This window comes from Pavona decussata, unplaced genomic scaffold, assembly GCF_977016875.1.
Source record: "Pavona decussata unplaced genomic scaffold, jaPavDecu1.1 SCAFFOLD_169, whole genome shotgun sequence".
In the NCBI taxonomy this organism is placed as follows: domain Eukaryota; kingdom Metazoa; phylum Cnidaria; class Anthozoa; order Scleractinia; family Agariciidae; genus Pavona; species Pavona decussata.
The window spans coordinates 421,498-433,216 of NW_028145580.1; the positions used below are offsets into that span (position 1 = coordinate 421,498).

The 11,719-nt window shown below is 38.5% G+C and overlaps 1 protein-coding gene across 1 annotated transcript; it reads left to right on the forward strand.

The window, feature by feature from the left end:
- The first annotated feature begins 9 nt into the window (after window positions 1-9).
- On the forward strand, window positions 10-8,785 carry LOC146464062 (uncharacterized). The gene is made up of 5 exons (XM_085083737.1): window positions 10-454; window positions 2,037-2,153; window positions 4,465-4,615; window positions 5,443-5,525; window positions 7,020-8,785. Exons 1-5 carry the CDS (start codon window positions 166-168, stop codon window positions 7,640-7,642), a joined length of 1,263 nt encoding a protein of 420 aa, XP_084939863.1. The 5' UTR covers window positions 10-165; the 3' UTR covers window positions 7,643-8,785.
- The last annotated feature ends 2,934 nt before the right edge of the window (window positions 8,786-11,719 follow it).

The window sequence follows — 11,719 nt, forward strand, 5'->3', positions numbered from 1 at the left end:
TTTATTATCTACAATTTCCCTATCGAAAACGAACATAATCTTGCACTGGACTTAAAATATCGAAACATAAATTTAAACAAAAATAAGCCTGTATGATCTGCTCTTCCTTGACATGCAAACGTTAATTTAACAGCGTTCCATTCATTCAGCATTGATATTTTCATCATGGAGTTTCCTTTTGATTTGATAATTCGAAATGGTCGAGTTATAGATCCAGCGTATGGCATGGATAAAATTGCAGATGTTGGTATCAAAGAAAGTAAAATTTCCCGCGTTACATCTCCTTTGGAAAGCATGGGGCGTGAAGAATTTGATGCATCTGGTTGTATAGTAATGCCAGGTTTGATTGACAGTCATGTTCATGTATATCAGCATGCCACCCCCCTGGGGGTTAATGTCGATGAGTCTTGCCTGGCCAGGGGTGTTACTACCGTCATTGATGCTGGCAGTGCAGGTATGTAGTTGATTGAGCAATTTCACTGTCCATAACTTTATCCATTAACTCCAGCCCCAGTGCAGTGGATGGCTATTATAGTGAAGCATAGTGGTATATGAGCTTGCATGTCTGTGAGAACCCAAGAGCTTTGTCAGTAGGGGGAAAAGAAAATGACTTCTCTCGAACGTAAAAACTACGTGAAATATTTAGGTATTCTGGTTGACAGTAACCTCTCCTGGCGATACCAGTCATAGACTATATTTCATCAAAAATAAGTCAAGGTGTTGGGATTATCTCGAGGCTTGAGCATTTTCTGCCCACAAGTACCCTTTTAAGAATCTACCGTTCCTTAATTGAACCTTACATCTCTTATGGATTAGCTGCCTGGGGACAAGCTGCCGCTTCTCATCTAAACAAAATTCTTCTCAGTCTTCTGCTGCAAAAACGAGCCCTTCGTCTGATGTACTTTTCTGATAGCTAGTAGAACTCATGCCGTCCCTCTGTTTGTCAGTTCCGGTCTTTTGCCTCTGAATATGCTCTATTTTAAACATATTGCTACTCTACTGCATGATATTTTTAGCCATTGTGCTCCTCCAAAAATCTCTGAACTGTTCACTCGTTCTTACCAGATCCATTCTCACTATACACTAGATTTTCAGAGTCGGGTAATTTTCATATCCAACTTTCAAGACTCAACCAACAGCTGCTGTCCTTTTCTAGAATTGGAACGAGAATTTGGAATAAAATTCCTCCTCAACTACGAAAGTTACGTAAAACACTTTTCAAGCGTAAACTGCATGAATTGCTTTTAAAGGTTCTGGAGACTGAGGAGGTATATGTTGATATAAACGCTGTAACTGATGTCACTACTTAGTTAGCTTGCATTTAACTTTCTAAATAATTATTAGTCATTTAGGTGTTTTATTTATTCATTTATTTTCTTATTATATACTATATAACTCATTTAATTCTCTTTGTCTTTGTTTAATGAATCATTTCTATTTTTGTGCTGTTAATTTTCTGTTCCTTTTGAGCGTGCAAACAACTGTAAATGCTACCCACCTTGAATAGCCCTTGCTAATTGTGGGTATGCAATATTGTAATTTGTCTTATCTCATGATAAATTGTTGTTGTTGTTAGTTTCGGACAGTTTGAACCAAGCTGGATAAGGTTTTTGGGGATAGGGCAGATCAAAGAAAGTTCCAGACCTTCCAGGTTGGGGTGGACATGGGTTTTAATAACTACCCCACCTACTTTGAGCAGTCTCTCTTCTGCTCGAAAATCTGCAGGGAAGAACACAATAACTGAGTGAACACGACTCATGGCTTGTGGCTCACCCCTCAAATATCATGCTCCCTCGCTTTTATTTTTTTCTGTTCTTCCCCATGAATTTTCAAGATAAAGAGAGACTGCTTGCAGTCTAAATAACTCCCCCACCCACTAAAAAGACCCAATGTTACAGAAACCACGACACAATTCACTGCATATAAGGACACAAAATTATAATCAGATACTCAAGGGCCTTTTCTACGCAATTCCCTTAACTACCTCCTATAAGCTAGACTAATTTGTAATTAATTTATTTGTTAACTTTCATCAGGTGCTGCCACCTTCCCTGGCTTGCGTAAATTCATTGCCGAAAAGTCAAAAACCAGAGTGTTGTCTTTGCTCCATATTGCAGCTCATGGTCTGGCTTCTGCAGGCTGTACTGGCTTTGGTATGCATGATTGACTAAAATATCTGGGTGGGGTACGTAGTGACTGTGAGAAAGGAAATTGTTTGGGTGATGTGAGTGCATGTGTGAATGAACTGATTGCGTTAGGCCAAAATAACATCTATCAAAATACCTGTTGGCAAACATCAAAATTAAGATGTCAATAATTTCTAATTCCCCCAGATTTCCCTGTGCCAAGCATGATTTGTCTAAACTACATGTAGCACTAAAAACCTGGAGCATTTAGAAAATCCATGGGCCCCCCAGTGAAAATGGTAGGGAAATTTGATCAACAAAATGCAAAGACAGTCAAAACCCCACCCAACCCCCCAACCCCAATATCAATATCATTTGGGTACCCCCCCCCCCCAAGATGGACTCCATGCAGACTTTGGAAATTGTGTGTCATACAGTAAAAACCCGCATATAAGAAGCTAGAATTTTTGGGTTCAGGCTGAATGGGTTCTTATATTTTGGGGTAGTTTTTCCAAAGTCAGGCTGATTAGGTTCTTAGTAGGTTCTTATTTGTAGGATTTGTCATTGTGATACCATTCAGAGAACTACTGTCATTTGTATTTTAAACAGCAAAAATGCCAAGCCTTGTTTTTTAAACAATAATAAATTAAGTGTAAGGCTACCATATTTACAGTTGTATTTCATAATCATGTAAATGTTAAACGGCAAAAAGACCTGGCTTGTTTGCTTAATTATTCCATGCCGTAAAGAACAAAACATTTTGGGCTATTTACATAATTTACAGTGAAGGTTCACATAAATTTAAATAAAAAACAAAAGCTCATCATGTTCTAAAAAAGAAAAAGAAATCAATCAAACATTATCAATATAAATATATAAATAAAAACAGCAAAAATCCAGTATTTTGGCTATAAAATAAGTGTTTTGTTTTTTTTTTTGTATAAGAACCTATTCTTCTTTGCCAGGCTAAAAAGGTTCTTATATATTTGGGTATTAAAAAGCTTAATTTCAGCCTGTAGGTTCTTATACGCGGGTTTTTACTGTACCTTGTAGGTCTTTCAATTTGTGATTGGTTCCTTTAAGGGCATTTAAATCCAAAATATGCACCATTAGAATTGAGGGGTTGTTAAAGTATTAGGGATTCTTAAAATGCTTTTGACAAGCATAACCCTCTCATCCCCTCTTATTTTCTATTTACTTCCTACAATTTATATTTTATTCATATTTCTCATATTTCTCTATCTGCCATGAATGACAGTGATAACATAGTTAGTAATGTCTTACATGCAACTGCCTCCAATAATGTTGTTGGAGTAGGGAGGGGGAGGGATAGGAAATTGGTGAACAAAAAGTGGGTTATAGCAGGCAACAAGGGGTTAGGAGAAAATATAACATTGGAAAACAAAAGTTGAAAATTACACGAAGATGCAGGGGAAACTGAAAGGTGGGAAGTCAGGAAGAAAAGAGTAAGGGGTGCAAACAAATTTCAGACAACCATGGCACACCTTGTCCCACCCCCTTCCCACCCCCTCCCTACAGAATCAGGTATAACACTGAGAGATTCTAAACATGACAAACTCTCTCTACACTCTCAATCTTTTAGAGAGCTGGGTGCCATAAGCTCTGATCTCTGTTACAGTAAAATGACTAGATCTGTCATATTGAGCTGTTTTAGAGAGGATTTATTCTTTAAACAAGACTAGTATGCATAAAGGGAGTGTTGAGTGCATGTGAAAGCTAATACAGTTTCAGAACGTTTTGGTACTGAAGAGAGAGATTCTAGATGTGTTCTGTGTAAAAGACTTGCTTTCTCTGAGATTTAATTTAATTTATGAAAGTGGTTCCAAAGTGGCCCTCAGGGGAGAACGTTTGTGAATGTAGCCTCTCAGAGACATTTCACTAATTAGCTAGCACCAAAAGAAAAAAATTTAGAAACTTGGCCATTTTGAACCATTAATTATAAAACAACAACAAACAATGGTAAGCCTACACAACACATTGTTTAAAGAGACTATTTAGTGACTGGTTTGCGTGATTGTGGAGTCTTCTTAATATCACAGTGATCTCATAAATTATATGGATGTACTTACAGGATGCATGTGGGAACAATTTAAGCACAGTTTAAATCAGTACATTCAAATAATTTTATCTCACTGAAGTCCAAAAACATTTCATTTCGTTTGGCTGTAATTTATAGATTTTATGTGTAATCCCCCTGGATGTGCTCATTAGGCTCTTGGGCTCTTGAGTTGCCATGTAAATAAGGAAACATGATTTCACTGCTGCTCTCTACCATGATCTAGTTATGATTGTCTGGTTGTTGTTTGATTTTGCACAGTAAAAGGAGGAGAATGCGATTCACTAAATCAAGTAGATTCAGATTTGTGCGTTAAGTGCATAAAGGAAAACAGAGACCTGATTGTTGGAGTAAAACTTCGCCTTTCAGCAAGTGCTGCAAATGATGGCGCCAATGAAGAAGAAGCTTTTAGGTTTGTTTGACGTTGCTGACTTTGAAATAGCAATAAATGGGATTTTGGTTGAAGTCTGGAGACAAAATTAAAGCTCGTTTTACACGCCACGATTTATCAGCCTAACAGCGGTGCCCAAATCGTGCAATAGGCCATTTCGGAGTTGCTTTTCAAACCCAATAATAAAAGTGAGGGCATGGTTCTTATTATGAAAATTAGTTTTCACTAATTTTCACATGAAAGCTTTGCACTTAGCCTCGCTTTCATAATGAGGTTCACAGCAACTCGGAAAATGGCGTATTGTATTTTGACATCCAATTTCAAGTTTAAATTTTGATCGGCTGTAAATCGAGTGTTAAAATACGCAGTCATACGATTTGTGCTTCGATACTGTCCCCCGACAAATCGGGCCGAGAAATCAAAATGTATAACAGCAGCAGGGGTGATGCACTGAGCTTCCAACAATGTGGCTCGAGTCCAAATCCCAGACTCAGTTTCACACGTGTTACGAGTTTGTCGTTAGTTCTCATCGATCCTCTGAGAGGTTTTTTTCCATTTACTCTAGTGTTCTTCTTTTCCTGAAGAACTAATACTTTCAAATTCCGATTCAATCCAGATTTCGAGAGCCATGGATTCATCTGCTGGAAGACTATTTAGTGTCAACGTCATTAAAAAAATGTTATTGTTCTCTTCTCTGTTTATTGACCCATCCTCAGATAATCTAAATATATCTGATATATTACGTTTTTATATGCACGGAACTTTTGAAACTTGCCGTACGTCCTTTGAGAGATTTCACACGTTATTAATGTATTAACGTAGATATTTATGGTTACTTGTATCCACAGAAGGGCCCTGAATGTGTCAGAAGAAGCCAATGTTCCCCTAATGACGCATCACACTTTCTCAACGATTCCTGTTCAGCAAACAGGTGAGAGTGTTTACGTCGCTTGTCTAAGTTACCAGTTACTTGCAAATGGTGTCGGAAGTTCCAATATAACATGTAACGTTTGCAACGAAATTTAAACTTCTTCAGCTCCAAAAAGAGAGCACGTCCATCCCCTCAATTTAACTAATATTCATGGATGTGTATGGTCAGATCGTTCCAAGTCAGATCGTTCCACAGGAAAGTCAGATCGTTCCAAAAAAAAAGTCAGTTCGTTCCACTTAGGAACAGTCAAGAAAACATTCTCACTCGATGAAAATGTAAAGAAAAATGTCCTGCTCGATGAAAAGCGTAAGGGTTGGTTGAATCTTGAACTTCAGAGTCTGTATGTTATTGAAAGACGCAGTAATCGATCGTAGTTAGTCTACTATGACCCGATGAGTTGTAACTAATAAAGATTATTTGCAGGTAAGCAATTTGTAGACAAAACGAAGCTCACACATTTGCACGTAGGACATTAATGGTATTCGGTCATATTTGCGATGAAATCAAAACAGATACTCTTACTCGTCGTTCTGATCGATCATATAAACAGTACTCAGAACTTTCACTCGAATAACACTGGTGGAGCGACAACCTAGACTCGATCTATCATGTAAACAGTTCATCACCTTGATCGATTGTATGAGCAGTATTCGGTCATGTTTGTAGTATAAAATTAATACAGGGATACTTACTATCGATCATGTGAACAGTCTGATCTTTCTGATCGTTCATGTGAGCAACTGAACTTACACTCGAATAACACTCGTGGAGTGATCTATGAACTATTGAAATATTTTTTATTTGACCATTTCTAAGTGGAACGATCTGACTTTTTTGTGGAACGATCTGACTTTCCTGTGAAACGATGTGACTTGGAACGATCTGACCATGGAACGAACTGACCGGATACCCCATCAACATATCATAAAATGGAGGTAAGCTGTGTTCTTACCGCTAAAAACGCTTTTGGTTGTATGTTATACAATTGAAACTCGTCCAAACACTGAGAGAAATGGACGAACTTCTCGTCATGTAAGTAGCTGCATAGACCGGTCTCCATAAGGTTATGGGCCAACTCAAGGGCCAGATGCGGGGGCTCAGATCTTTTTGGTGCTCGTGACGCGATGAATCTAAATTCCGGGGCCGGACAGGGGGAGAGGCCCTTTTCGCATAGACTAAAAAAACTTTTTTCCCTATTTTATATCTCAGAGATGGACCAAAGGCTCACTTTTTACAACACTTACTGATCGGTGAATTAAATTGTTACCCTCGGCTCACTGTCGATTTTTACGACCGTTTAAATTTCGCTACCCTTTCGCATACTACAAGGGCGATGAGGCATCCCTTTTGGGCAGAGCCTGCCCTTAAAGCTTAGTATCTACCGATTTCAGTACAGATTGGCGTGTTGAGAGGGTAGGGGTCGTAGGTGGGTTAATCCTCCAGGCAGAGCCTTCCTTTACAAAGCTCTTCCCTTTTTTTTTGTTCGTATCGTAGAACAAGACAGACTCTCCTGTCCAGGAAGCCTGCGTGCAGGGGATATATACACTCACTGCTTTCATGGCTTTGCAAGCACCATCATCAACCCGCTTACTGGGCAAGTACATAGCGATGTCAAAGATGCTCGAAAGAGAGGGGTGCTGTTTGATGTGGGCCATGGGCGTGGTTCATTCTCGTGGACTGTAGCAGAGATCTGTGCAAAAGAGAGCTTTTGGCCGGATATAATCAGTTCTGATATGCATCTAGAATGTGTGGATGGCCCCGCGTATGATCTGTTGACTGTGATGACGAAAATGCTGCACGTTGGAATGCCTTTGATTGACGTCATCAAGGCGGTTACCATGACACCTGCTGCTGCGATTGGCCGCCGCGATGTGATTGGCTCACTGAGCGTGGGTTGTTCCGCAGATATTACAGTTGTGCGTATTGAGAATGTTGATCTTGATCTTGAAGATTGCCACGCGCATATGAGGAGAATCAAGCAGCGTTTCATTCCTGTTGCTGTTTGGAAGGACGGTGTTCGTTTCGAGACTAGTGTGCCAGAACCATTTCCTAACACGTCCAGATTTAAGGACCTAGCCGTGTCGCAAGATGCACTCGTTATAAGAGATGATCTATAACAATACGATTCGTATTTTAGGAAGCTAAAGCTTAGCAAAAGTATGTCTACTAAATCTACTAGGGAACTTAAGCAACGACGACGGCAACGGCAACGAAAACGTCACCCGAAAATATATCTTTATTAGGGGTATCGAATGGTCCCATTCAATTTTAAAGTGCTCGCAAAATTTGGCCTTTGCTCGAATTGCTCGCAAACATTACACGGGTGCTCGCTTGCTCGTGCTCGCAAAAATTTTGCAACTGCTTGCATCCTTTTAAGAACAATTTGACAAGTGCTCGTGCTCGCAAAAATAAACACACTGCTCGCATGCTCGCAAATGCTCGCAAAGACCATTCGATACCCCTTTTATTTCATTTGTGCTACTTCGTGATTATTTCAACTCGCTCAACTTTTACAAAAATGGCGAACCATCCAGGAACCAAATTGGTAGGAGTGACGTACAAGTTAATAAAAAATATGAAAAATTTACTGTCGTGCGTTCACATTCTCCACAAAACCTTAAATTTAGTCATTTCACGTTGTTGTTTTGCAGAGGACGGCAAAGAAATGTACCAAAATGTAAAACGCACGCGCAGAGTGATTGTTTTTGCTCATTAAACCTATTGTTTTACGGTGTTGTCATTGCGGTCGCCGTCGTCGTTGCTTAAGCTCCCTACTATGTCCAGAAATACACGTAACTCTGAAGTTTGTCGCTTCAAATTAGATAGTTTTTTGTCATTTTCGTATAAGTTCATGTTTGACTGAATTTTTTTATCTCTAATTTAGCAATTTTGAGGGGTCAGAGGCAATAATGCTTATAAAATCTGGAAAGTTGAAAGAGGTCATTAAGTGGTCGATAGAAATTTAGAGTGCGTTTATAGAAGAAGCCATGGAAGCCGAATTGAAAAAAGGATAGCGTAGATTCTAGAGCAAAGCTAAAGCTGCGCGAGCAGAGCACTAGGATGCAAAATTTATCTTTTATATAAATTAATATAGTATAATACATAATCATAATTATTATAGTTAAAATTCGTCTTTTACTTAAATTTATATAATACAATAGATAATCATAGTTAAAATTTATGCTGCGCAAATTACGAAAATGATCAAATGCGCATATTGCTTGTATTGAAAGGACAAAAAGTAAAATGATGAAAATATATGTTCATGAATAAATGAATCAATCAATCAATCAATCAATGAACGGACGAACGAACGAACGAACCCGAAGCTTGATTTGTGAGCAAAGAAGATCATTAAGGGATGGTGTTAAGTAATGAAAAGAGTAAAGGCCCGTTTAAACGGTTTCATCATTTGCCCAACATCCGTTCAACAAAAGTTGAACGGATGTTGGGCAAATGTTGGGTGAAGGGTGTTCAACGACATTCAACATTTTCAAGAACAAAGGAAATGTTGAATCGATGTTGAATGAAAGTTTAAACCAATCTGAATTTGATTCAACACACTTTCAACAATCTTTCAACATTTTTTACGCTTTCAGCAATCTTGAACGACCTGTTCAGACGCCCCCTGACATTTGGTTCACAACTGTGTTGAACGAATGTTGAAGCAAATGTGAAACCGTTTAAACGGGCCTTAAGTCAAAGCCGGCCAAGCGTTCCCGTCGTTAACGGACTAATTAATTCATTCTTCGAAAATTGATTCCATTCGTCGATTCAAATGAAAAATCCAATAATCAAATTTAGCCTCGATTTAATAATCAAATCTTGATTGGAATAATGAAACAAAGCCTTACCATATATGGAGGCCAAGATGAAGCATGGTAAATGTTTTGAATGAGGAAGAGATTAGTTGTTTTGGAATTCCATTTTTGCATAAACACGCTGTTAAAACAGCGTGTTATTACTGCAACTATTTTACACTCTCACAGATCTCACCTTGTACCTCGGTTATTCTATTCTCTTTGTTTCATTAATCCAATCAAGATTCGATTATTGAATCGAGGCTAAAGTTGAATGTTGGATTTTTTATTTTATGAATGGATTATTGAATCGACAAACGGAATCAATTTTCGAAGAATGAATCAATTAGTCCGTTAACGACGGGAACGCTTGGCCGGCTTTGACTGTTATACCTACAGCGCAGTACCTACCTTATTGGCACTTAATTTTGCGATTTTGGCTAGACGGTATTTCGCGGGGTTTTATTTTCACGATTACAATGGGCAAATATGAAAAAAGGGCATTAAATTTCGCGATTCAAGCGTTCTCAACTTCATTTTATTTTTCAAGAAGTCTAAACTTTTTAACATTTCTAGTTAAACTGGAACAAGCAAAATGCATATTTAAAAACTAACTTATTAAATTAACGTTTTTTCACACCAGAAGATACAAAATGGAACTTAGCAGTAAAACCAGTTAATAATTTGTGTATTTGTCGATACATATCCTGTATATGTTGTTGTTATTACATGTTAATCATTTTTTCTGTGATTTGAATTTTCTATATGGGTATTAAATTTCGCGCGCTTAAATCTCGCGAGGATTTTTATTCGCGGGTCTTTAAAACACTTGCGAAAAACGCGAAATTAAGTACCAATAAGGTATATACTTTTTCTAGGCTAAATGTTATTGAACTTTAGACGCCGTCTATCAGTTGGCAGATCTCCTGGTTGGGGCCGGAGAAGTTTCGACCGTCCACAGTAGACACGGGAAAATTATGAAAAGATGATGTGTTTTCATTCTCAATTCGTCTCTCGGAGTTTCAGATTCAGTGCGCATGTCCAATTTTTGCAAGCAATACAATTGCAAGATTTTGTGCAATACGCACTTTCCTCAAAATGCATCGGTTTCTTGTGCAATTATGCATGCATAATTTAGTTCACGACGTCGGCGTGTTCTCTACTTTGGAGAATGTAATAATTTGTAAGTTTGAACGATCAACAAAGACATGTTAGCCCTTGAAGACTGCGTCCACATTGTATTAATCAATGCGTTTTAGTTTTAAAAGCGCATACCTCAGCTTTGCATGATGGGTTTTCGCCTATCATTCAAACTAAAACGCCCGAAAACGCCGATCAAAACGGAGGCGTTCGACAACGGTTTCAAATGTAGATACTTTTGAAAGCGCATCGTTTTGAAAATGCTTCTTTTTTTAGTGTGGACGGGTGAACGTAATAGCGTCACACGAAATCGGTTCCAGTCCAACTCCGCGCGTCTGCAAATGCACAACCCTAAGGTCCCAGTCGTTTTTTATCGTTTTCGAGCCTTTTAATGTGGACAGATGAAAATGCATGCAGGTGTGCTGGACGGAAATATTTTGCTTCGTTTTCGGGGAGATTAAAAAAGAGACTTATAAGAACGCGTTGTGTGAATGGTGCCTATGCCACAAAACAAAACAAAATTAACTTTCATCTTTGGTGATCAATTTCTTTATTCCCATGACTTGCATGTTTGATCAAATTGTGATATTATAATGAGAAATTAGAAGCGGATCTCTGTTGGGGCTTACATGGCTAAAAAGTAAATGTTTTCAAACTAAAACGGATTATTGTTAACAATTCATTTTGTCCAGCAATTTCCAATTTTCAAACCCAACATTCAAGTAAATTATATCATACATGGCATTAGACTTGAGCTCTGTCCCTTTTTTATGTTTAATAGTTCGACTTTAATCCGATAAGTTAGAACGGGTTTACAATTCAGTGTCGGAAAAACCAAAGCCAAAGTAATTACTGTGACGAATCACAACAAACGTAAATAGCGCAATGAACCAATCAGAACTTACAGCAAATACGTGTCACTGGCGTCAAGCGCGGGAAAACGCGGGCAAGCAAGTCGCGATTGGTTTTGGTGTTTTCTCATTGGTCGAGAAAGTGGCGCGAATTTTGCTAACCAATCACAGAACGCAGTAAAGCAAAACCAAAGCCAACGCGCAATTACTTTCGACACTCGATTGAAAACCGCTCTAAACGTAAGAGGCCGTCGCACATACTACGCAGCTTCTAATAATACGCATTTTTTGTGCAAGAAAGAGTTTAGAGAGCAGGCCCTGGTTGTTCAAAGAGCGGATAACTTTATCCAGTGGATAAATCGCTATCCAGCGGATAAAATGTACTCCAACCAATACATTTTAT

Coding starts and splice junctions, on each gene's coding strand:
- LOC146464062 (XM_085083737.1), top strand. CDS start 166: ATGGAGTTTCCTTTTGATTTGATAATTCGAAATGGTCGAGTTATAGAT. Junction 4,616..5,442: donor AATGAAGAAGAAGCTTTTAG/GTTTGTTTGACG, acceptor TTGTATCCACAG/AAGGGCCCTGAATGTGTCAG. Junction 5,526..7,019: donor GATTCCTGTTCAGCAAACAG/GTGAGAGTGTTT, acceptor TTCGTATCGTAG/AACAAGACAGACTCTCCTGT.